This window comes from Pseudorasbora parva, chromosome 17, assembly GCF_024679245.1.
Source record: "Pseudorasbora parva isolate DD20220531a chromosome 17, ASM2467924v1, whole genome shotgun sequence".
NCBI lineage: Eukaryota > Metazoa > Chordata > Actinopteri > Cypriniformes > Gobionidae > Pseudorasbora > Pseudorasbora parva.
The window spans coordinates 927977-950881 of record NC_090188.1 but is presented as its reverse complement, the minus strand read 5'-3'; the positions used below and the strand labels follow the sequence as shown (position 1 = coordinate 950881).

Below are 22905 nucleotides of genomic sequence, written 5' to 3'. Positions count from 1 at the left end.
AAACGGCCCGACGGCCGGGTCAAAACAAACTAAACGGCCCGACGGCCGGGTCAAAACAAACTAAACGGCCCGACGGCCGGGTCAAAACAAACTAAATGACCCGACGGCCGGGTCAAAACAAACTAAATGGCCCGATGGCTGGGTAAGTCCATTTTCAACCCAATTTGGGTTGTTTTTACCCCAGAATTAATAGAGTGTATAACAATACATTACTACTCAGAGAAGAACAAAATATATAATAATGTAACAAACACATTTTTGATTTATCAGGCCCTGATCAATAAAATCATCCCCACAATAAAATTGGCCCAGGGTTACATAATATTTGTATTGTGTGTTTATGAAAGACAGATGCCCTAGGGATGATCATATTTAAATCTAAAAGATTCTAAAGCCCTGCACTAGATGATCTGAGTGTGATGTTCTGAGCACAGAGCGAATGAGAGATGAAGATGATTCACTCTTAACCCTTCCCGGCAGGACATGATTCACCATGACTGACACCACAGGAACATTTCACTGACGCTCATTTAATACAGCGATGCCACAGAACCACCACCTTTTATTTTATTTCTATTATTGTGAAGAACTTTTTGTGCATTGGAAGCATCAGTACTAAATAAAGAACCTTTATTTTTGAGTGCATGCAGAGGAATGATGAGGAAAAAGTACAGCTTTTAGATTAATCACTCACAATCGGAGCACATCGTTTATACACTACCAAAAAAATGCTTATTTAGTATTTTTGACTTGTTTCCAGTCCAAATATCTAAATTTCAAGATGATAAGTAAAACGAAATCATTCTTCAAAATGAAGCGAGCTTTTGCTTAAAACAAACAGAAAGAAAAATAATTGTTTCTTACTGCAAAAAAATGCTTTTTTTACTTAATATTTTTGTCTTGTTTCTAGTCAAAATATCTAAAAAATCTTACATTACGAAACATTTACTAGACAAGCAAAAGTAATTGTCTTGTTTTGGGAAAAATAACTCAAAATGAAGAGAGTTTTTGCTTAAAATAAGATAAATAATCTGCCAATGGGGTGAGAAAAATAATCTTAATTCAAACAGAAAACAAGATTATTTATCTCACCCCATTGGCAGATTATTTATCTTATTTTAAGCAAAAACTCTCTTCATTTTGAGTTATTTTCCCCAAAACAAGACAATTACTTTTGCTTGTCTAGTAAATACTTCTTGTTTTAAGAATTTTAGATATTCAGACTGGAAACAAGACAAAAATACTAAGTAAAAAAATCAATGCAGTGCATCATAAGCTGTCAAAGCATTTGACCTTTAAACTAAATGCATGGCATAAGTGGACATATATAAACATTGAATTTTCAATCAAAGGTAATTATTATTTTTCTAACGAGCTGCAGCTCTATAAAGTAAAGCCATATAAGATCCTGATGCAATGTGTCTATTAATACCTCACAGTATCCATGTGACAGACGTTCATATTCAAGCAAAATATCCACAATAAACCATCCGCATTGGTTTATAATATGGAGAAGGCTATCAATACCTTGATTACTCCACATAATCTGAAAATAGCATTGATGAATTATGGCATGTGTTGAAAACCAAAGGCCTCACATGAATCAAAACCCTCAGTTCAGGTCTAGAACAATATTTGACCTTCTGTGTTGATCTCAGGCTTTAGCTTCATGGAGGATAATGATTATTGCACTTAATTAAACATCCTCTGTGTTCAATGCTCGATGACAGCACTGGATGAAAATACCAATCAATCAGTTTTTTTGACAAATGATACAGAGACAGTTTGAGCTGCTATGGCTAAAGGAGAAAAGCCATCATAATCATCATCTGAGACACAATCCGACACAAAAGAGCCATTTTTCCGGGTCTGGTGTGTGTGAGGATGATGATGGCTGTTCTTCATTGTCTCTGATGAAGGCCTGGCTGTGTTCTCTGGCCTGCTGTTTGGGCCCCAGCTTCCCTAAAGTGTCTTTTTTCGCTTGAAAACACAAAGAAAGGCGACTCACTTTCTGCTGCAGTCCAGTAGGATGCCCGTGTAGCTCCTCTCTCGGTAGGTCAGCGTGACCACCAGCGTGTCGTTGATGATCTGATCGACGGTCACCGGGATCCGGGAGCCGGCCCGCAGCTCCTCCGCTAAAGCCTCCATGTTTTCCTCGCTCGGGTGTCCGGGTTGGCGTCGCTCGATCCCGGCCGCCGAGCCACGGTCGCGTCGGCCTTCGGTGCTACTGCGATCCGTCCGCGCGCTCGCGAGGCTCCGCCAGGACGCGTAATGACGCCATCAACTCCACCGACGCGATTACAACGGGTCCGTCCGCGGTGACATCAGCAGAGAAAAACGAGGAGCACCGTCTGCGCTTCCCACACACACACACACACACACACACACACTGCACATGTGTGTTTAGACAAGAGAACGAACACACACACACACACACACACACACACACACACAGAGCCCTGGACATACAGGTAAACCTAACAGATCACAAGGCATGTGGCATGTGAACTTGTGTGTGTGTGTGTGTGTGTGTATATATATATATATATATATATATATATATATATATATATATATATATATATATATATATATATATATATATATATACACACACACATATATATAGTTACACCCATTAATATAGATATACATTTACATGCATTAAATATCTGAAATATTTTGTGTTCACATAATAATAATAAAAATGTGTTATATTTATGTGGGGCTTTTCTGGGTACTTAAAGCACTTAATATGTGTGTGTGTACTGCATATAAGTATTATGTCTACACACACACACACACGTATACATTTAAGAAAAGTGTGTTATACTTGAATATAAAATATTTATATTTGTATATAATAAAACACATGTTTTTTGGATGTGATTAATCGATTTCACAGCATTAATATATACTATAAATAAATATACAAAAATGTATATAAATTATATATATATATTAGTGCTGTCACATTGATTTATCACATCCAAAAGTGTTTGTGTTCACATAATGTGTGTGTGTAATGTGTATAATTATTATGTATATAATATATAAATACACACACATGAATGCATGCATTTAAGACACATTTTAATATTTATATTTATCTATAATATATATAACACACATATATTATGGTAACACAAAGTTTTATTTTGAATACGATTAATCAATTTGACAGAATTAATATATTTTAGTGTGTATAAAAATATATATATTATAAAATTATATATATATATATATATATATATATATATATATATATATATATATATATATGTGTGTGTGTGTGTGTGTGTGTGTGTGTGTGTGTGTGTGTGTGTGTGTGTGTGTGTGTGTGTGTGTGTGTATACATGCATGAAATTAATTCATTAATTAGGAGGATTATTTTATGCATTTTCATTTCCAAAGTGCTTGCCTGCCACAAAACGTACAAGATGAGTTAAAATCATGTTTTATTAAAATGCTCAATCTCAGAAACAACAGAAAGGCAGACACTTAATATTCACATCACAATACTTTCAAGATAGGAGAAGAGTAGGAGGATTTATATTATAAAAACCAAAATCCTCTAATAAAGAATACTTTGGGTCGTTCATCCCTCTCAATGTCTCAAATATATTTTTAAAAATGTCAGGAAATCACAAAACTGGTGTTGAAGGATAGGACCTTATAATGGCTGATTCATGTGGGATGGTAAGAGCGCCACCTGTAGGAAGAGACACACACACACACACACACACACACACACACATGTGGTTCACTCTTACAATACAATCTCATACACTGAAAAAAATAAATCCTCGCAACAAGGTTTAAAATCATTTTCAGATCTACTTACTCCTGAACGTAACATTCATGAAGCATTGAGTTAATATTCCCTCTTATATTTAATGTCACACATAGAATGAAGGAAAATCTACTTAAGTCAATTTAACAAACTTTTAACTTAAATAATATAAGATACACTGGAAAAAACACAATAATAAGAGTTACTTAATTTTTCTTTGGCAAGTTTTTGCAAGCATATTTTTTAAATAAATTTCACATATGGAATTAAGTAAACTATTTCACTAACTTAAGTAAAGTTAACAAAGAAAATAAGTCATTTTAACTTGTAAACGTTGAGTACTTAGATCTGTTCATGTTTTCAGTGCTTTGCTGAATTGCACTATGTGTGTGTGTGTGTGTGTGTGTGTGTGTGTGTGTGTGTGTGTGTGTGTGTGTGTGTGTGTGTGTGTGTGTGTGTGTGTGTGTGTGTGTGAAGTGCTATATAAATAAATCTGACTCGAGTTGTTACGTGTTGAATCCAGCAGGTGGCGCTAGAGTTATTATTGAGGATTGAGGGTTTATCTGGGGTCTGCAAGTCAAGTCTTTGCTCAATTTTTAGCAATATAACTATTTTTTCATCTAGCTGTTATAATTACAGTGTATTGAGCTATCAAAACAGATTTACTTTTACTTTAAAATAGCGTAATAAAGCACACAAAATACTACTTAAATAATTACTATTACTTTCAAACGTGTACAAAGAACCACCACAAGGGGGGAAAGTGCTGTTGTGTTTTGAGCTATCTGAGTTGCCGTAGTTTGCTGATCTCGGGAATGCTGGATAATGTAGTCTAAAACCTAGGATTGGCACAAACTAAGCTTGAACATATCCGGCTAAACCGGCTTCGTGGTACAGAGCCCTGGACTTATTATGGTCTGGTGCGGTCTCGTCTTCTCTAGTCCTGTTAGTTCTGAAACTCTCGTGTTGGAAGCACACTGCAGTAAATGCTCTTCTTACTCAGTATTTTTGTCTTGTTTCTAGTCCAAACATCTAAAAATTCTTAAAACAAGAACTATTTACTAGACAAGCAAAAGTAATTGTCTTGTTTTGGGGAAAATAACTCAAACTGAAGAGAGTTTTTGCTTAAAATAAGATAAATAATCTGCCAATGGGGTGAGAAAAATAATCTTGTTTTCTGTTTGAATTAAGATTATTTCTCTCACCCCATTGGCAGATTATTTATCTTATTTTAAGCAAAAACTCTCTTCATTTTGAGTTATTTTTCCCCAAAACTAAGTAACAAAAGCATTTTTTGCAGAGCAAACGATAAATAACACACGTGAGGATATGTGTGTATCCGTGTCTTCACTCATCTGGGTTTATAAAAGCATTTATATTATCAGGAGATGTTCATTTTGAAGTGAACTAATCCTTTAACTGTCATCAAATATAATGTTAAGATGACTTTAGTTTAAGATGTGTACTGTACAGCTCACACTGCACAAAATGCTCTTCTTACTCAGTCATTTACTCATTTTTTGCAGTGCAGTGGCTGTGTGTGACTGGACTAACCACATGGTGTCAGTAAAACACACACTTTCTCAGATCTGGAGCTCTTCACACACTGAACACAAAACTGAAGACCAAACCTCTGAGCTAAAGTAATGGTCTTGCTTTGGGAAAAATAACTCAAAATGAAGAGAGTTTTTGCTTAAAATAAGATAAATAATCTGCCAATGGGGTGAGAAAAATAATCTTGTTTTCTGTTTGAATTAAGATTATTTCTCTCACCCCATTGGCAGATTATTTATCTTAAATCGAAGAATTATTCGATATTTAGACTAGAAACAAGATGAAAATACTGAGTAAGAAAAGCGTTTTTGCAGTGTGTGACACTTTCAGAACACTCACAATCTGACTCAGCCAATCGCATGAGTCGGGGGCGGGGCTATCTGTCTGACTGACCAATGACAGGGCAGAAGGATTATTTTATAAATAACTTTTGTTAGTCATTGTGGCACAGAAATACCACACCACAGCTTCACTGCAAACACAGATAAACATTCTTAAATCAAGACACATATACACTCAAATCTATCACAATGAAGCGAGCTTCTGCTTTAAAGAAGAAGTATCTGCCAGTGCGGGCCGAGAAATACACGCTTCCCCTTTAAATGAAGATTATTTGTCCATATTTGTTCTGGTTTTAAGGCCAAACTCACTCATTTTGAGGAGTTTAGTGTCAGACTACGACCCTATGTGTATGAAATGATATAACGCGATTATATATCATTTTATTATAATTACTTTTCCCCTTAAGGCATATTTATAATGTTAGCTGTTTTGCATTAAAAACAGTCGTATTTTAATTGTTCGTGAGCATTTTCCACTTGATTTGAGTAAATGCATGCTGTGTGTGTGAGTGTGTGTGTGTGTGTGTGTGTGTGTGTGTGTGTGTGTGTGTGTGAGCCTGTTTATGTGGTTTATGAGGACACAAATTTGTATAACTACATGGGTATTACACTGGTATTACACTATAAATGTGGTTTATGAGGACACAAATTTGTATAACTACATGGGTATTACACTGGTATTACACTATAGAGGTGGTTTATGAGGACATATCAAATGTCCTCATAATTCAAACGGCCTTAAAAACATACTAAATGATGTTTTTTTGAGAAAGTAAAAATGCAGAATGTTTCCTGTGATGGGTAGGTTTAGGGGCTGTGTGTGTGTGTGTGTGTGTGTGTGTGTGTGTGTGATGGGTAGGTTTAGGGGCAGTGTAAGGGGATATAAAATACGGTTTGTACAGTATAAAAACCATTACACCTATGGAGAGTCCCTGTAAACCACATAGACCAACATGTGTGTGTGTGTGTGTGTGTGAGAGTGTGTGTGTGTGTGTGTGTGTGTGTGTGTGTGTGTGTGTGTGTGTGTGTGTGTATCTCAGAGATGAATCTGAACCTCGTCTCTTCTCCTCGGCCGAGCTTCCAGATTTTTCCGTGCAACTCTGGCCTGATTTCTCTGCTCCCGCGGCAGCTCCTGGACTCTAAAACACACACACACACACACACACACACACACACACACACACACACACACACACACACACACACACACACACACACACACACACACGTGAACATGATCCTCAGGGTTTGTTCTCAATGCTCATAATAAAGACAGATTCATGCTGGACTAAAAGCGACCCGAGTTGGGTTGAAAATGGACTAACCCAGTAATTGGGTTGTCTTAAGCAACAGTTAACCCAACCGCTGGGTTAAAATAACCCAATTAGTCCATTTTCAACCCAACTTGGGTTGTTTTTAACCCAGCATTTTCTAGAGTGACCCGTCTGTAGTACCTGCTTCGACACGGCCCGTCCGACTCTTCTCTCTCCATCTGGATGATCCGGAGCCGGAGATCCTGAAAGTGCCGGATGTCTGGATTGTCCTCCTCACACACATCCAGATTCGGGAGACGCAGCTTCTCCACCTCGGACTCTGAACCACACACACACACAATATTTTCAATGTCTCCAGTAAATACATCCTGAAGGTTGAGATATTTGTGCTGGATGTTTTGCAGAGTAATAATCTTGAGTTTGTAGGCCAGCTCTCCTGCCCAATAATAATCAGGTGAGAGCCCTCGATAGTGTAACGAGCGTCAGATTATCTGGAGTGTGTGTGTGTGTTGATCATACGAGCGTCAGATTATCTGGAGTGTGTGTGTGTGTTGATCATACGAGCGTCAGATTATCTGGAGTGTGTGTGTGTGTGTGGTTAATTGATCATACGAGCATCAGATTATCTGGAGTGTGTGCGTGTGTGTGTGTGTGTGTGTGTGCGGTTATTGATCATCTTCACCGGACTCAGCTGAGCAGCTCCAGCGTCTCCAAGGGAACAGAACTCACACCAGTCAGGCAGAACCAGGGCAAGGAGCTATTTTTGAGGCAGGCCATCCTTTTTATGCTAAGCCACAGATGGCAACGCACACACACACAAACACACACACACCGACACCTCGCTCTCAGGTTGTTTTCACCTTCACCTAGTTGAGAGCGCCGCAGGTACAGGAGGATGTTTGGCAGGCCGCGGTCCAGGACGTCCCGAGGAGGAAAAGTGAGAGGACAATTCCTGAGACTCAAAGCCTTTAGCGAGACCAGATTACCTGCAGAAGAAGACAAGTGTCTCACCAGTCTAAAAAATGCTGGGTTAAAAAACAACCCAAGTTACGTTGAAAATGGACAAACCCATAAACTGGGTTGTTTGATATGGGGGTATTATTGATGCTTTATTCCAAACAAATATATTGTTCTCCACAAATAAACGTAAAGTTATAAAAAATAATAATAATTTAACAAATCAATAGAATCACTAATGAATAGATCAGTGGCACTGCACTCTAAAAAATGCTGGGTTAAAAACAACCCAAGTTGGGTTGAAAATGGACAAACCCATAAATTGGGTTGTTTGAACCCAAGTATATGGACCCATTCAAACAACCCAATTTCTGGGTTCGTCCATTTTCAACCCAACTTGGGTTGTTTATAATCCAGCATTATTTAGAGTGTGGCCAAAACAAAAGAGATCCAAAAGAGAGCAGAAGAGATCCACAAATGTAGAGAAGAGATCCACAAATGTGCAGAAGAGATCCACAAATGAGCAGAAGAGATCCACAAATGAGCAGAAGAGATCCACAAATTTGCAGAAGAGATCCACAAATGTAGAGCAGAGATCCACAAATGTGCAGAAGATATCCACAAATGTGCAGAAGAGATCCACAAATGAGCAGAAGAGATCCACAAATGAGCAGAAGAGATCCACAAATGAGCAGAAGAGATCCACAAATGTGCAGAAGAGATCCACAAATGTAGAGAAGAGATCCACAAATGTGCAGAAGAGATCCACAAATGAGCAGAAGAGATCCACAAATGAGCAGAAGAGATCCACAAATGTGCAGAAGAGATCCACAAATGTACAGAAGAGATCCACAAATGTGCAGAAGAGATCCACAAATGTACAGAAGAGATCCACAAATGAGCAGAAGAGATCCACAAATGAGCAGAAGAGATCCACAAATGAGCAGAAGAGATCCACAAATGAGCAGAAGAGATCCACAAATTTGCAGAAGAGATCCACAAATGTAGAGAAGAGATCCACAAATGTGCAGAAGAGATCCACAAATGTACAGAAGAGATCCACAAATGAGCAGAAGAGATCCACAAATGAGCAGAAGAGATCCACAAATGTGTAGAAGAGATCCACAAATGTACAGAAGAGATCCACAAATGAGCAGAAGAGATCCACAAATGAGCAGAAGAGATCCACAAATGTGTAGAAGAGATCCACAAATGTGTAGAAGAGATCCACAAATGTGCAGAAGAGATCCACAAATGAGCAGAAGAGATCCACAAAAGCAGAACAGATCCACAAATGTGCAGAAGAGATCCACAAATGTGTAGAAGAGATCCACAAATGTGCAGAAGAGATCCACAAATGAGCAGAAGAGATCCACAAATGAGCAGAAGAGATCCACAAATGAGCAGAAGAGATCCACAAATGTACAGAAGAGATCCACAAATGTGCAGAAGAGATCCACAAATGTGTAGAAGAGATCCACAAATGTGCAGAAGAGATCCACAAATGAGCAGAAGAGATCCACAAATGTACAGAAGAGATCCACAAATGAGCAGAAGAGATCCACAAATGTGTAGAAGAGATCCACAAATGTGTAGAAGAGATCCACAAATGTGCAGAAGAGATCCACAAATGAGCAGAAGAGATCCACAAAAGCAGAACAGATCCACAAATGAGCAGGAGATCCACAAATGAGCAGAAGAGATCCACAAATGAGCAGAAGAGATCCACAAATGAGCAGAAGAGATCCACAAATGAGCAGAAGAGATCCACAAATGAGCAGAAGAGATCCACAAATGTGCAGAAGAGATCCACAAATGAGCAGAAGAGATCCACAAATGTGCAGAAGAGATCCACAAATGAGCAGAAGAGATCCACAAATGAGCAGAAGAGATCCACAAATGTGCAGAAGAGATCCACAAATGAGCAGAAGAGATCCACAAATGTGCAGAAGAGATCCACAAATGTGGAGAAGAGATCCACAAATGTGGAGAAGAGATCCACAAATGAGCAGAAGAGATCCACAAATGTGTAGAAGAGATCCACAAATGAGCAGAAGAGATCCACAAATGTGTAGAAGAGATCCACAAATGTGTAGAAGAGATCCACAAATCTGTAGAAGAGATCCACAAATGAGTAGAAGAGATCCACAAATGTGTAGAAGAGATCCACAAATGAGCAGAAGAGATCCACAAATGTGTAGAAGAGACCCACAAATGTGTAGAAGAGATCCACAAATGAGCAGAAGAGATCCACAAATGTACAGAAGAGATCCACAAATGAGCAGAAGAGATCCACAAATGAGCAGAAGAGATCCACAAATGAGCAGAAGAGATCCACAAATGAGCAGAAGAGATCCACAAATGAGCAGAAGAGATCCACAAATGTGTAGAAGAGATCCACAAATGAGCAGAAGAGATCCACAAATGAGCAGAAGAGATCCACAAATGAGCAGAAGAGATCCACAAATGAGCAGAAGAGATCCACAAATGAGCAGAAGAGATCCACAAATGAGCAGAAGAGATCCACAAATGAGCAGAAGAGATCCACAAATGAGCAGAAGAGATCCACAAATGTGTAGAAGAGATCCACAAATGAGCAGAAGAGATCCACAAATGAGCAGAAGAGATCCACAAATGTGTAGAAGAGATCCACAAATGAGCAGAAGAGATCCACAAATGAGCAGAAGAGATCCACAAATGTGTAGAAGAGATCCACAAATGTGCAGAAGAGATCCACAAATGTGCAGAAGAGATCCACAAATGAGCAGAAGAGATCCACAAATGAGCAGAAGAGATCCACAAATGTGCAGAAGAGATCCACAAATGAGCAGAAGAGATCCACAAATGAGCAGAAGAGATCCACAAATGTGCAGAAGAGATCCACAAATGAGCAGAAGAGATCCACAAATGTGTAGAAGAGATCCACAAATGAGCAGAAGAGATCCACAAATGAGCAGAAGAGATCCACAAATGAGCAGAAGAGATCCACAAATGAGCAGAAGAGATCCACAAATGAGCAGAAGAGATCCACAAATGAGCAGAAGAGATCCACAAATGTGTAGAAGAGATCCACAAATGTGCAGAAGAGATCCACAAATGTGCAGAAGAGATCCACAAATGAGCAGAAGAGATCCACAAATGAGCAGAAGAGATCCACAAATGAGCAGAAGAGATCCACAAATGTGTAGAAGAGATCCACAAATGTGTAGAAGAGATCCACAAATGTGCAGAAGAGATCCACAAATGTGTAGAAGAGATCCACAAATGAGTAGAAGAGATCCACAAATGAGCAGAAGAGATCCACAAATGTGTAGAAGAGATCCACAAATGAGCAGAAGAGATCCACAAATGTGTAGAAGAGATCCACAAATGAGTAGAAGAGATCCACAAATGTGCAGAAGAGATCCACAAATGAGCAGAAGAGATCCACAAATGAGTAGAAGAGACCCACAAATGAGCAGAAGAGATCCACAAATGCGTAGAAGAGACCCACAAATGAGTAGAAGAGATCCACAAATGAGCAGAAGAGATCCACAAATGTGTAGAAGAGATCCACAAATGAGCAGAAGAGATCCACAAATGAGCAGAAGAGATCCACAAATGAGCAGAAGAGATCCACAAATGAGCAGAAGAGATCCACAAATGAGCAGAAGAGATCCACAAATGAGCAGAAGAGATCCACAAATGTGTAGAAGAGATCCACAAATGAGCAGAAGAGATCCACAAATGAGCAGAAGAGATCCACAAATGAGCAGAAGAGATCCACAAATGTGTAGAAGAGATCCACAAATGTGTAGAAGAGATCCACAAATGAGTAGAAGAGATCCACAAATGTGCAGAAGAGATCCACAAATGAGCAGAAGAGATCCACAAATGAGTAGAAGAGACCCACAAATGAGCAGAAGAGATCCACAAATGTGCAGAAGAGATCCACAAATGAGCAGAAGAGATCCACAAATGAGTAGAAGAGACCCACAAATGAGTAGAAGAGACCCACAAATGAGCAGAAGAGATCCACAAATGTGCAGAAGAGATCCACAAATGTGCAGAAGAGATCCACAAATGTGCAGAAGAGATCCACAAATGTGCAGAAGAGATCCACAAATGTGTTGAAGAGACCCACAAATGTGTAGAAGAGATCCACAAATGAGCAGAAGAGATCCACAAATGTGTAGAAGAGATCCACAAATGAGTAGAAGAGATCCACAAATGTGTAGAAGAGATCCACAAATGAGCAGAAGAGATCCACAAATGTGTAGAAGAGATCCACAAATGAGCAGAAGAGATCCACAAATGAGCAGAAGAGACCCACAAATGTGTAGAAGAGACCCACAAATGTGTAGAAGAGATCCACAAATGAGCAGAAGAGATCCACAAATGAGCAGAAGAGATCCACAAATGAGCAGAAGAGATCCACAAATGAGCAGAAGAGATCCACAAATGTGTAGAAGAGATCCACAAATGAGCAGAAGAGATCCACAAATGAGCAGAAGAGATCCACAAATGAGCAGAAGAGATCCACAAATGTGTAGAAGAGATCCACAAATGAGCAGAAGAGATCCACAAATGTGTAGAAGAGATCCACAAATGAGCAGAAGAGATCCACAAATGTGCAGAAGAGATCCACAAATGAGCAGAAGAGATCCACAAATGAGCAGAAGAGATCCACAAATGAGCAGAAGAGATCCACAAATGAGCAGAAGAGATCCACAAATGAGCAGAAGAGATCCACAAATGAGCAGAAGAGATCCACAAATGTGTAGAAGAGATCCACAAATGAGCAGAAGAGATCCACAAATGTGTAGAAGAGATCCACAAATGAGCAGAAGAGATCCACAAATGTGCAGAAGAGATCCACAAATGAGCAGAAGAGATCCACAAATGAGCAGAAGAGATCCACAAATGAGCAGAAGAGATCCACAAATGTGCAGAAGAGATCCACAAATGAGCAGAAGAGACCCACAAATGAGTAGAAGAGATCCACAAATGTGCAGAAGAGATCCACAAATGTGGAGAAGAGATCCACAAATGAGCAGAAGAGATCCACAAATGTGCAGAAGAGATCCACAAATGTGGAGAAGAGATCCACAAATGAGCAGAAGAGATCCACAAATGTGTAGAAGAGATCCACAAATGAGCAGAAGAGATCCACAAATGTGTAGAAGAGATCCACAAATGTGTAGAAGAGACCCACAAATGAGCAGAAGAGATCCACAAATGAGCAGAAGAGATCCACAAATGTGTAGAAGAGATCCACAAATGAGCAGAAGAGATCCACAAATGAGCAGAAGAGATCCACAAATGAGCAGAAGAGATCCACAAATGTGTAGAAGAGATCCACAAATGAGCAGAAGAGATCCACAAATGTGTAGAAGAGATCCACAAATGAGTAGAAGAGATCCACAAATGTGTAGAAGAGATCCACAAATGAGCAGAAGAGATCCACAAATGAGCAGAAGAGATCCACAAATGAGTATAAGAGATCCACAAATGAGCAGAAGAGATCCACAAATGTGTAGAAGAGATCCACAAATGAGTAGAAGAGATCCACAAATGTGTAGAAGAGATCCACAAATGAGCAGAAGAGATCCACAAATGTGTAGAAGAGATCCACAAATGAGTAGAAGAGATCCACAAATGTGTAGAAGAGATCCACAAATGAGCAGAAGAGATCCACAAATGTGTAGAAGAGATCCACAAATGAGTAGAAGAGATCCACAAATGTGTAGAAGAGATCCACAAATGAGCAGAAGAGATCCACAAATGAGCAGAAGAGATCCACAAATGAGTAGAAGAGATCCACAAATGTGTAGAAGAGATCCACAAATGAGCAGAAGAGATCCACAAATGTGTAGAAGAGATCCACAAATGTGTAGAAGAGATCCACAAATGTGCAGAAGAGATCCACAAATGAGCAGAAGAGATCCACAAATGTGTAGAAGAGATCCACAAATGAGCAGAAGAGATCCACAAATGAGCAGAAGAGATCCACAAATGTGTAGAAGAGATCCACAAATGAGCAGAAGAGATCCACAAATGAGCAGAAGAGATCCACAAATGAGTAGAAGAGATCCACAAATGAGCAGAAGAGATCCACAAATGAGTAGAAGAGATCCACAAATGTGTAGAAGAGATCCACAAATGAGTAGAAGAGATCCACAAATGAGCAGAAGAGATCCACAAATGTGTAGAAGAGATCCACAAATGAGTAGAAGAGATCCACAAATGTGTAGAAGAGATCCACAAATGAGCAGAAGAGATCCACAAATGTGCAGAAGAGATCCACAAATGTGCAGAAGAGATCCACAAATGTGTAGAAGAGATCCACAAATGTGTAGAAGAGATCCACAAATGAGCAGAAGAGATCCACAAATGAGCAGAAGAGATCCACAAATGAGCAGAAGAGATCCACAAATGTGTAGAAGAGATCCACAAATGAGCAGAAGAGATCCACAAATGTGCAGAAGAGATCCACAAATGAGCAGAAGAGATCCACAAATGAGCAGAAGAGATCCACAAATGAGCAGAAGAGATCCACAAATGTGAGAACCCAGTGAACAACCCAACCCAAACAACCCAATTTCTGGGTTTGTCCATTTTCAACCCAACTTGGGTCATTTTTAACCCAGCATTTTTAGAGTGCATCTTCATCTTCTAGTCTGTGTGATATGAGACTCACCCAGCTCTGGAGGAAGCGTCGTGAGCGGATTGCCCTCCAAGAGGAACGTCTTCAAGCACCTTCAACACAAGAAGGGATTAGCTCTTCATAAAACATGCATCATTTCATATCTTATGACCTCATATCATACGTTTTTATTGAATGAATGAATGAATGAATGAATGAATGTGGCATTTATAAAGCGCTTTCATTTGTACTACTGTACACCCAAAGCGCTTCACACTCATGTCAGGGGTATCTCCTCAACCGACACAACCTCACATTTCAGAAAGTTTAGATGGAAAACAAGACAAAATGTCTGAGGAAGAACATCATTTTTAAAGCAATATCAATGCATTGTGTCAAACACTATAGAAATAAAATAATAAACTAATGTATTTTATGGATTTTATACATGCATTTTTTTAATTTTTATGCATTTTATCTATGGTGATAGAGGTTAGTTAGTGGCTGAGGTTAGTTATTGGCTGAGGTTAGTTAGTGGCTGAGGTTAGTTAGTGGCTGAGGTTAGTTAGAGGCTGAAGTTAGTTAGTGGCTGAGGTTAGTTAGAGACAGAGGTTACTTAGTGGCTGAGGTTAGTTAGTGGCTGAGGTTAGTTAGTGGCTGAGGTTAGTTAGAGACTGAGGTTAGTTAGTGGCTGAGGTTAGTTAGAGGCTGAAGTTAGTTAGTGGCTGAGGTTAGTTAGTGGCTGAGGTTAGTTAGAGGCAGAGGTTAGTTAGTGGCTGAGGTTAGATAGTGGTTTAAGTTAGTTAGTGGGTGAGGTTAGTTAGTGGCTGAGGTTAGTTAGTAGCTGAGGTTAGTTAGAGGCTGAGGTTAGTTAGAGGCTGAGGTTAGTTAGTGGCTGAGGTTAGTTAGTGGCAGAGGTTAGTTACTGGCTGAGGTTAGTTAGTGGCTGAGGTTAGTGGCTGAGGTTAGTTAGTGGCTGAGGTTAGTTAGAGGCAGAGGTTAGTTAGTGGCTGAGGTTAGTTAGTGGCAGAGGTTAGTTAGAGGCAGAGGTTAGTTAGAGGCAGAGGTTAGTTAGTGGCTGAGGTTAGTTAGAGGCTGAAGTTAGTTAGTGGCTGAGGTTAGTTAGTGGCTGAGGTTAGTTAGAGGCAGAGGTTAGTTAGTGGCTGAGGTTAGTTAGAGGCTGAAGTTAGTTAGTGGCTAAGGTTAGTTAGTGGCTGAGGTTAGTTAGAGGCAGAGGTTAGTTAGTGGCTGAGGTTAGATAGTGGTTTAAGTTAGTTAGTGGGTGAGGTTAGTTAGTGGCTGAGGTTAGTTAGTAGCTGAGGTTAGTTAGAGGCTGAGGTTAGTTAGAGGCTGAGGTTAGTTAGTGGCTGAGGTTAGTTAGTGGCAGAGGTTAGTTACTGGCTGAGGTTAGTTAGTGGCTGAGGTTAGTGGCTGAGGTTAGTTAGTGGCTGAGGTTAGTTAGAGGCAGAGGTTAGTTAGTGGCTGAGGTTAGTTAGAGGCAGAGGTTAGTTAGTGGCTGAGGTTAGTTAGAGGCTGAAGTTAGTTAGTGGCTGAGGTTAGTTTGTGGCTGAGGTTAGTTAGTGGCTGAGGTTAGTTAGAGGCTGAGGTTAGTTAGTGGCTGAGGTTAGTTAGTGGCTGAGGTTAGTTAGAGGCTGGGGTTAGTTGGTGGCTGAGGTTAGTTAGTTAGTGGCTGAGGTTAGTTAGAGGCTGAGGTTAGTTAGTGACTGAGGTTAGTTAGAGACAGAGGTTAGTTAGTGGCTGAGGTTAGTTAGAGGCAGAGGTTAGTTAGAGACAGGGGTTAGTTAGTGGCAGAGGTTAGTTAGTGGCTGAGGTTAGTTAGTGGCTGAGGTTAGTTAGAGGCTGAGGTTAGTTAGTGGCTGAGGTTAGTTAGAGGCAGAGGTTAGTTAGAGGCAGAGGTTAGTTAGTGGCTGAGGTTAGTTAGAGGCTGAGGTTAGTAAGAGACAGAGGTTAGTTAGTGGCTGAGGTTAGTTAGAGGCTGAGGTTAGTTAGAGGCTGAGGTTAGTTAGAGGCTGAGGTTAGTTAGTGGCTGAAGTTAGTTAGAGACAGAGATTAGTTAGTCGCTGAGGTTAGTTAGAGGCTGAGGTTAGTTAGTGGCTGAGGTAAGTTAGAGGCAGAGGTTAGTTAGTGGCTGAGGTTAGTTAGTGGCTGAGGTTAGTTAGTGGCTGAGGTTAGTTAGAGGCTGAGGTTAGTTAGTGGCTGAGGTTAGTTTGTGGCTGAAGTTAGTTTGTGGCTGAGGTTAGTTAGTGGCTGAGGTTAGTTACTGGCTGAGGTTAGTTTGAGGCAGAGGTTAGTTAATGGCTGAGGTTAGTTAGAGTTAGAGTTAGAGGTTAGTTAGAGGCAGAGGTTAGTTAGTGGCAGAGGTTAGTTAGAGGCTGAGGTTAGTTAGTGGCTGAGGTTAGTTAGAGGCTGAGGTTAGTTAGAGGCTGAGGTTAGTTAGAGGCTGAGGTTAGTTAGTGGCTGAAGTTAGTTAGAGACAGAGATTAGTTAGTCACTGAGGTTAGTTAGAGGCTGAGGTTAGTTAGAGGCTGAGGTTAGTTAGTGGCTGAGGTTAGTTAGAGGCAGAAGTTAGTTAGTGGCTGAGGTTAGTTAGTGGCTGAGGTTAGTTAGTGGCTGAGGTTAGTTAGTGGCTGAGGTTAGTTAGAGGCAGAAGTTAGTTAGTGGCTGAGGTTAGTTAGTGGCTGAGGTTAGTTAGTGGCTGAGGTTAGTTAGAGGCTGAGGTTAGTTAGTGGCTGAGGTTAGTTTGTGGCTGAAGTTAGTTTGTGGCTGAGGTTAGTTAGTGGCTGAGGTTAGTTAGTGGCTGAGGTTAGTTTGAGGCAGAGGTTAGTTAATGGCTGAGGTTAGTTAGAGTTAGAGGTTAGTTAGAGGCAGAGGTTAGTTAATGGCAGAGGTTAGTTAGAGGCTGAGGTTAGTTAGTGGCTGAGGTTAGTTAGAGGCTGAGGTTAGCTAGCGGCAGAGGTTAGTTAGAGGCTGAGGTTAGTTAGAGGCTGAGGTTAGTTAGAGGCTGAGGTTAGTTAGTGGCTGAGGTTAGTTAGAGGCAGAGGTTAGTTAGAGGCAAAGGTTAGTTAGTGGCTGAGGTTAGTTAGAGGCAGAGGTTAGTTAGTGGCTGAGGTTAGTTAGAGGCAAAGGTTAGTTAGTGGCTGAGGTTAGTTAGAGACAGAGGTTAGTTAGTGGCTGAGGTTAGTTAGTGGCAGAGGTTAGTTAGTGGCTGAAGTTAGTTAGTGGCTGAGGTTAGTTAGAGGCAGAGGTTAGTTAGTGGCTGAGGTTAGTTAGAGGCAAAGGTTAGTTAGTGGCTGAGGTTAGTTAGAGACAGAGGTTAGTTAGTGGCTGAGGTTAGTTAGTGGCAGAGGTTAGTTAGTGGCTGAGGTTAGTTAGAGGCTGAGGTTAGTTTGTGGCTGAAGTTAGTTTGTGGCTGAGGTTAGTTAGTGGCTGAGGTTAGTTAGTGGCTGAGGTTAGTTTGAGGCAGAGGTTAGTTAATGGCTGAGGTTAGTTAGAGTTAGAGGTTAGTTAGAGGCAGAGGTTAGTTAGTGGCAGAGGTTAGTTAGAGGCTGAGGTTAGTTAGTGGCTGAGGTTAGTTAGAGGCTGAGGTTAGCTAGTGGCAGAGGTTAGTTAGAGGCTGAGGTTAGTTAGAGGCTGAGGTTAGTTAGAGGCTGAGGTTAGTTAGTGGCTGAGGTTAGTTAGAGGCAGAGGTTAGTTAGAGGCAAATGTTAGTTAGTGGCTGAGGTTAGTTAGAGGCAGAGGTTAGTTAGTGGCTGAGGTTAGTTAGAGGCAGAGGTTAGTTAGTGGCTGAGGTTAGTTTGTGGCTGAGGTTAGTTAGTGGCTGAGGTTAGTTAGTGGCTGAGGTTAGTTTGAGGCAGAGGTTAGTTAATGGCTGAGGTTAGTTAGAGTTAGAGGTTAGTTAGAGGCAGAGGTTAGTTAGTGGCAGAGGTTAGTTAGAGGCTGAGGTTAGTTAGTGGCTGAGGTTAGTTAGAGGCTGAGGTTAGCTAGCGGCAGAGGTTAGTTAGAGGCTGAGGTTAGTTAGAGGCTGAGGTTAGTTAGAGGCTGAGGTTAGTTAGTGGCTGAGGTTAGTTAGAGGCAGAGGTTAGTTAGAGGCAAAGGTTAGTTAGTGGCTGAGGTTAGTTAGAGGCAGAGGTTAGTTAGTGGCTGAGGTTAGTTAGAGGCAAAGGTTAGTTAGTGGCTGAGGTTAGTTAGAGACAGAGGTTAGTTAGTGGCTGAGGTTAGTTAGTGGCAGAGGTTAGTTAGTGGCTGAAGTTAGTTAGTGGCTGAGGTTAGTTAGAGGCAAAGGTTAGTTAGTGGCTGAGGTTAGTTAGAGGCAAAGGTTAGTTAGTGGCTGAGGTTAGTTAGAGACAGAGGTTAGTTAGTGGCTGAGGTTAGTTAGTGGCAGAGGTTAGTTAGAGGCAGAGGTTAGTTAGAGACAGAGGTTAGTTAGAGGCAGAGGTTAGTTAGTGGCTGAGGTTAGTTAGAGACAGAGGTTAGTTAGAGGCAGAGGTTAGTTAGTGGCTGAGGTTAGTTAGAGACAGAGGTTAGTTAGAGGCAGAGGTTAGTTAGAGGCAAAGGTTAGTTAGTGGCTGAGGTTAGTTAGAGACAGAGGTTAGTTAGTGGCTGAGGTTAGTTAGTGGCAGAGGTTAGTTAGTGGCTGAAGTTAGTTAGAGACAGAGGTTAGTTAGTGGCTGAAGTTAGTTAGAGTTAGAGGTTGTTAGTTAGTGGTGAGTAATTGGAGGTTGTACTGACTAGTCGACTAATTGACTAGTTGACCTTAATGCTCTGCCATGACGCTTTAAGCCTGACGTCGACTAGTCGCTGGCCTATAGAGGGCGCAACAGGATAAGCAATTCCTGACACGCAGGCTCTGTTTTGAACAGTTAAAAATGACAAATAAATGCATACTCCGAGAGCTCTCCACAAGACATGTTCGATTACCATCTGGATGCTCAAAATATATCGGGAGAATGCAGGCTTATTGTACACGTAAGTTAATCATCGCGCTAAACTGCGTGCTGCATTGCAACACACACACATAGCCATTCGCACATCACGCGGAGATCGAGCGCCTCACACAACCATTCAGTAACGCAGAAATATATTGTCAACACTGTTCTGTGATTTATCAATAAAATAGCTTAGAAACTGAAACGTTCTAGCATATATTTCTTGATAACTTAAACTCACAGCTTCACTATTAGTAGAGACGCTGCCAGGTAGAATTAATTCACACACAATCACTCACTAATGCATTCATATACATGTGATCTTTATTGTGCAACTTTATCTGTATCTTATTCAGAACGAGCAGAAATCTGTGAGAAATATAATGACCAGAAGACAAAAGAACTGATACAAAGCTGTTATGTAGGATTAATAACCTTATGGGCAGCGCTGTGTCATATGCCATATCAGCTGTGCACAAGAAGACCCGAGTTCGAGTCTAAGCTCAAGGTTCAGGTTTATTTATTTTTTATTATTACACAGCTCTGTGAAATACTTGATTCTGATTGGTCAATCGCGCATTCCAGCGGTATGTTATTTCCAGATAACACACACCCGCTCATCCGGGTACTGCGAGTTATCTTGACCGGTTCTACTTCTGTGCTTAACGCTGGCGCCATCTTGTGGCTTAAACAGCCGTGGGTTACAATGGAAGACTTCAAGGCGGGTTTCCTTTATAAAGTTTTAAATATGGATATTTTTCTGACCCAAACGCATCGATTGGAATCAGACGGCTCTATTAACCCATCGGAGTCGTGTGGAGCACGTTATTTGACGGACAGCTGCATTTAGTGGACTTCAGAAACAGCTCCAACTACTGCTGGGATTAACGTTAGCCTGGACTTTTTAAATATAACTCTGATGTATTTGTCTGACAGAAGAATGTCATAAACACCTATAATGACCTGAGGGTGAGTAAATCAGAGGCTTGGTTTCATTTTTGGCTGAACTAACCCTTTCAGCATTCATTCTCAACATTTAGCAGCGATAGATAAAGGCTTAAAGCAGTCTGGAACTGTTTTTCTTCGCGGAAGCTTTGCGTAAGAGCTAATCAAATATTTAATCTCGAGACAATATTTAGTGTGTAATTTATCTGAGACTAGTAGGCGTGTAATAAGCGGGATAATGTCCACCCAGCCGGTTGTTATCGCAGAATAAACCCCTTCAGAGTGACGCTCCGCTTCGCCTCGGGGTCCTGATCACTCTGGAGGGGTTTATTCTGCGATAACAACCGGCTGGTGGACATTAACCCTTACATAAATGACGTCATCAGCGACTAGTAAACGTCGACATGACTTTCATCACATAAATGTCCACTTTAAATAAATGAAAGTCGTTCAACCCCTAGTGAGTAAGGTATTTTATTAAACAGATAAACTGTCATATGTAGCTCTCTAACATAGTTGACTGTATAGCATTATCTATTGTGAAGATCATGTCATTATGGTTATTGTGCGGGAGTTTATTCTCAAGTAAGTGGCATGTCTGTTTTGGGGTAAAGCTACACGTCTTCAGCTAGTTAGCGCGAGATCCTTTTCATCTAAACTGTATATATTATGAGTGGTAGGATAATCATATTCAAAACAAAACAATGTTCTACCGCTAAATGCATGCAGTTTTGTTTTTTTAACCGTTAGAGGGCAAAATATACAAACTTTTAGATCACAAGCACAACATGTTTACATAGAAGAACAATATAAAAGTTGCGCAGTTGAGTGGAAACACGCGGCCTGTGTGAACTATATAAAGCGGTGGTTCCGTGTGTTTTTTCTAGGCTTGGTTGTGTTTATGGTGTGCAGTATAACATGTCTTAATACTTCTTCTTTTTGTAAACGACGTATTTTTCTTCTATCCTCCCTTTATTCCACACCGCTGTCGGTGCTTTGAGCGGCTCGTCTGCTTCCTGCTTCTATGAAGCCCCTCCCTCTGAAAAACACAATGGTCTTAGATTGGTCAGATGGCCAAATGTAGTTTCCTGTATTTTTATTGGCTGAAGTGCCAAGTACAGGTTAAGGCCACGCCCCTTCTTCATGTATGGGCCCTTTAAATAACTCTCCACCCCAGATAATGAACTGGTTCCGGTAAGGTCATTTAGATTCGCGCCAGCCGAGAGAGTGAACGACTGTCGTGAGTGAGTGCTCCATCATAAAAATAGTTTGTATTAATTCTATAACCCTCTTATGGACTAATACTAATGTATACATGTGTTTAAAATAATATTGTATGATTTGTGTTCATGATACGTTACATTTGTGGTAATATCAAGTTTGTTCACATTATTAGAATACACTGCACGAGGGTGAATCGCCAATCTGATCACGGCTGTTTAATGTGTGTTATCAACAGAATAAAAATCATCATCAGCGCGAATTGGTGTCCATTGTGAGTATATACACAACGCAACGCAGAGAAAAAACACTGTTACACTAGCAAGGGTTTATGATGTCACCAACCCAGGAAGAAGCTCGTTGTAGTCCAAAGCGGCCATTTTGTAGGCAAATAAAAACTGCCGTAACTTTAAAAGGCAATATCTCCGTTTGCATTGAACTTTTACCGCTTTAACTTTGCAGATATTGTTTATGGTAAAGCAGCGATATTACACACTATTTAAAGTTAAAAAAGTGATATTTCATGCAACCGCCCCTTTAACATATTGCTTTAAAAAGTTAGTTTGACTCACGTGTGCTCTCCGATAGCGACTGGAAGAGCTTTGAGCTGATTGTTCCTCAAATCCAACCAGATCAGAGACGGAAAACTGGCGAAGAAGCGCTCAGGAAGCTCGCCGATCTCATTGCCCTCCAGATACAAACTCTACAACACGCGTGCGAATCACAGAGCCTCAGCAATACTGTAATAATAGTAATATTGACGGCACGCGATCATAGTTGTGGATTATGGATCACCTGTAGATGCGTCATCTGTAGCACGGACGCTGAGATGGCCTTCAGTCCTCTTCTGCGCATGAGCAGAGACGCAGACTCTTCACTAATATTATGATCGCCCATCATTCCTGCCATTTAAAGGCTTATATTTACATCTGACCGTCAGCTGGGTTGTTGTGAGTCGTTGCTATGGTGACGACACACGAAACCGAAACCAAAAACTACGGCGAGAGTTGGAGGACAAACATCCACACGCTTTTTAAAGCACATTCAGCATGATGTTGAACTTATTAATTTGCACTTTACATATATTTCCAGTTATCTGCATTGGAGGCTGGTCTCTGTTTTTATATCTCAAACTTGCACTATGTAAAATGGTGTGTATGTAATATATATATATATTGCACTTCTGGTTGGATGCTCACTACATTTCATTGGCTCTTGTACACTGTACAAATTTCTTTAGAAAAAAGTT

At 40.5% G+C, this 22905-nt stretch overlaps 2 protein-coding genes across 4 annotated transcripts in view; both read right to left on the bottom strand.

The window, feature by feature from the left end:
- Positions 1–2380, bottom strand: part of pwwp2b (PWWP domain containing 2B) — a 36333-nt gene extending 33953 nt beyond the window's left edge. The window contains exon 1 of the mRNA XM_067421263.1: positions 2009–2380. Coding sequence (XP_067277364.1) covers positions 2009–2148 — 140 coding nt within the window. The 5' untranslated portion in view covers positions 2149–2380. The remainder of the gene's footprint in view (positions 1–2008) is intronic.
- A 1120-nt stretch (positions 2381–3500) lies between these two features.
- LOC137045432 (leucine-rich repeat-containing protein 27-like) lies at positions 3501–22619 on the bottom strand. 3 transcript variants are annotated; one of them, XM_067422044.1, is made up of 7 exons: positions 22452–22619; positions 22229–22359; positions 14599–14657; positions 7823–7948; positions 7143–7281; positions 6743–6827; positions 3501–3712 (listed from the first exon to the last, which is right to left on the bottom strand). In XM_067422044.1, the coding sequence occupies exons 1-7, from the start codon at positions 22563–22565 to the stop codon at positions 3674–3676; spliced, it is 693 nt and encodes a 230-aa protein (XP_067278145.1). In that variant the 5' UTR covers positions 22566–22619; the 3' UTR covers positions 3501–3673. The 3 variants fall into 3 exon arrangements, with proteins under 3 accessions (XP_067278145.1, XP_067278147.1, XP_067278146.1); XM_067422046.1 differs by having other exon boundaries at positions 6743–6820; XM_067422045.1 differs by having other exon boundaries at positions 7829–7948.
- Between the last annotated feature and the right edge of the window lie 286 nt (positions 22620–22905).